Source organism: Mchenga conophoros, linkage group LG20 (genome assembly GCF_057382185.1).
Source record: "Mchenga conophoros isolate Kocher_MC1m ecotype Shallow Benthic linkage group LG20, M_conophoros_male_GT1.1, whole genome shotgun sequence".
NCBI classification, from domain to species: Eukaryota; Metazoa; Chordata; class Actinopteri; order Cichliformes; family Cichlidae; genus Mchenga; species Mchenga conophoros.
In genome coordinates, this window is record NC_140545.1 from 26,854,733 (window position 1) to 26,856,667 (window position 1,935).

The 1,935-nt window shown below is 37.3% G+C and overlaps 1 protein-coding gene across 1 annotated transcript; it reads left to right on the plus strand.

Moving 5' to 3' along the window:
- Positions 1 to 311: 311 nt before the first annotated feature.
- Positions 312 to 1,175, plus strand: LOC146550968 (deoxynucleoside triphosphate triphosphohydrolase SAMHD1-like). The gene is made up of 5 exons (XM_085259280.1): positions 312 to 362; positions 448 to 513; positions 632 to 736; positions 829 to 957; positions 1,140 to 1,175. The coding sequence occupies exons 2-5, from the start codon at positions 451 to 453 to the stop codon at positions 1,161 to 1,163; spliced, it is 321 nt and encodes a 106-aa protein (XP_085115406.1). The 5' UTR covers positions 312 to 362; positions 448 to 450; the 3' UTR covers positions 1,164 to 1,175.
- Positions 1,176 to 1,935: the final 760 nt, after the last annotated feature.

Consider the following 1,935-nt stretch of genomic DNA (forward strand, 5'->3'; position numbering starts at 1 on the left):
CACAGAGAAAGGTCCCGGCCAGATGCGAAGTTGAACTCAGGACTTTCTTGGTGTGAGGAAACAGTGCTAATCACCACGCCACTGTACTGCCCGATGTTCTCAATATTTGAGACAGAGTTAAGCTGAATTCATCGTAGCTGATTTTGATACCATTTTGAAACCATTTAAATCCATAATGAGTCATTCATAGTCACCTACATAATAGCTTATTAGCTCAGTTTAACCTCCATTTTATTTTATTGCTGGAAAACATCTAGTTGATTACAATATTTGTTGTGTGTGAGTGCGCTAAAAAAGAGAGAGATGATGTGACTCTTCTCTCCCTTTCTCAGCTCAAGAAAGAAGACCAAGAGGAAATAAAAGTAAGAGTGAAAAGTGATCATAAAAAGAGATCAGCAAAACAATGATAACACAATGACAGCACATGTTCTTTCCTCCATATGTCAGAAGATGAAGGACAGCTTGGAAAATGAACTGGTTAAAGTCATTCCAAAAGACAACTTTGAAATTATAGTGAGTTTTTATTCTAATTATACTCACTAATTTCTTGGCTTTTGTTTTGTTTTTTTAGCTAAATTGTGTTGCCAACATCCACTGAGTCATAATGTACATGTGAACACTGCTCGTTTAGGTTGTCACTTTGGACTATGGGATGAAAAACAAGGACCCCATCAATACCACATATTTCTACACTAAGGCTAACCCTACTGAAGCATTCAAGATTTCCAGAGAACAGGTCAGAACTACTGCATGTCTTTGCATGAGCTGTGTGTTCTTTCTGAAGATGTCTCTGTAAAACAGCTTTTATGTTACTGTCCTTGTTGTCAGGTGTCCAAGCTTCTCCCAGTGTGCTTTGCTGAGAAGATCCTCAGAGTTTACTGTAAGAACTCAGCGAGTCTGAGAGATGCTAAGTTCTGCTTTCAAAGCTGGTGTCACAAAAATGACTTCCTAACTGAGGTAACACTTTATTCTGTTCAATGGCAGTGACAGGCATTACCATGTTACAAGCAATGTGATGAGAACATAAAGAAGAAAGCTGCAATTAAACCTGCGTATCCTGTCAGAGCCTCGAGTTAGCATTACACTTTTGACCTTTTGGTTGTACTAATGAACTTGTCTGTGTCCTTTTATATCTACAGGATCGAGACAGAGCAACTCCATGAAATGAAGATGGGAAACACTGAGAAATTAGGTTTTTTTGTGTTACTGCAGAGATTTAAAAACAGGTAAATCGACAAACTAAAGTAGTTTGATGATTAAACTATTTATCACACATTTTCACAATAATCAGACTATATAGCTCAACTTGGCTCAATGGTTTGGATAAAGGCTACTGCTATGATTTGAAAAATCATTATTTATTATATAACATGACATGGTCTCTACATGACAATTTACCAAAGGATAACAGAATCTTTCTGCTGTTTCCTCTTTAGATTTGTTTACTGCTGGTTTCTGGTCCATTCAAAATAAAGTTACTTTTCTCTTTGTTGTGTATTATTTTAAAGTAACGGTTTTTGGAACATAAGAGGGAACTATGATACAGATACTATATTCTTAAAAATTGCATAGATTTCACTATGCTACTCATCCCTGCTGGCTAGTGTTGGAAAAAAGCATCTAGAATGCAAAACCTAATGGAGCCGGGTAGCACGAGCTCTCATTATGAAACTGACTTAACAGACATTTATAGCAATTTACATTGTATGTGATTTTTCAGTGGTCCATAGTGGTGCTCTTGGAGGAGTGGAGTTTAGGTAATAATTATTATTGTTCAGAGAGATCAAGTCCATTTGCCGTTAGCCCTTTTGCCACAGCTGAGGTTTAGAGACACCAGAAACCTTTGTAAACTTTGTAGGAAATGAAAGATTACAACTGTGTTGAAGAGAGGCTGCACAGTGTCACAGGACAGCCACAAAAGCTTTTGGCACACTT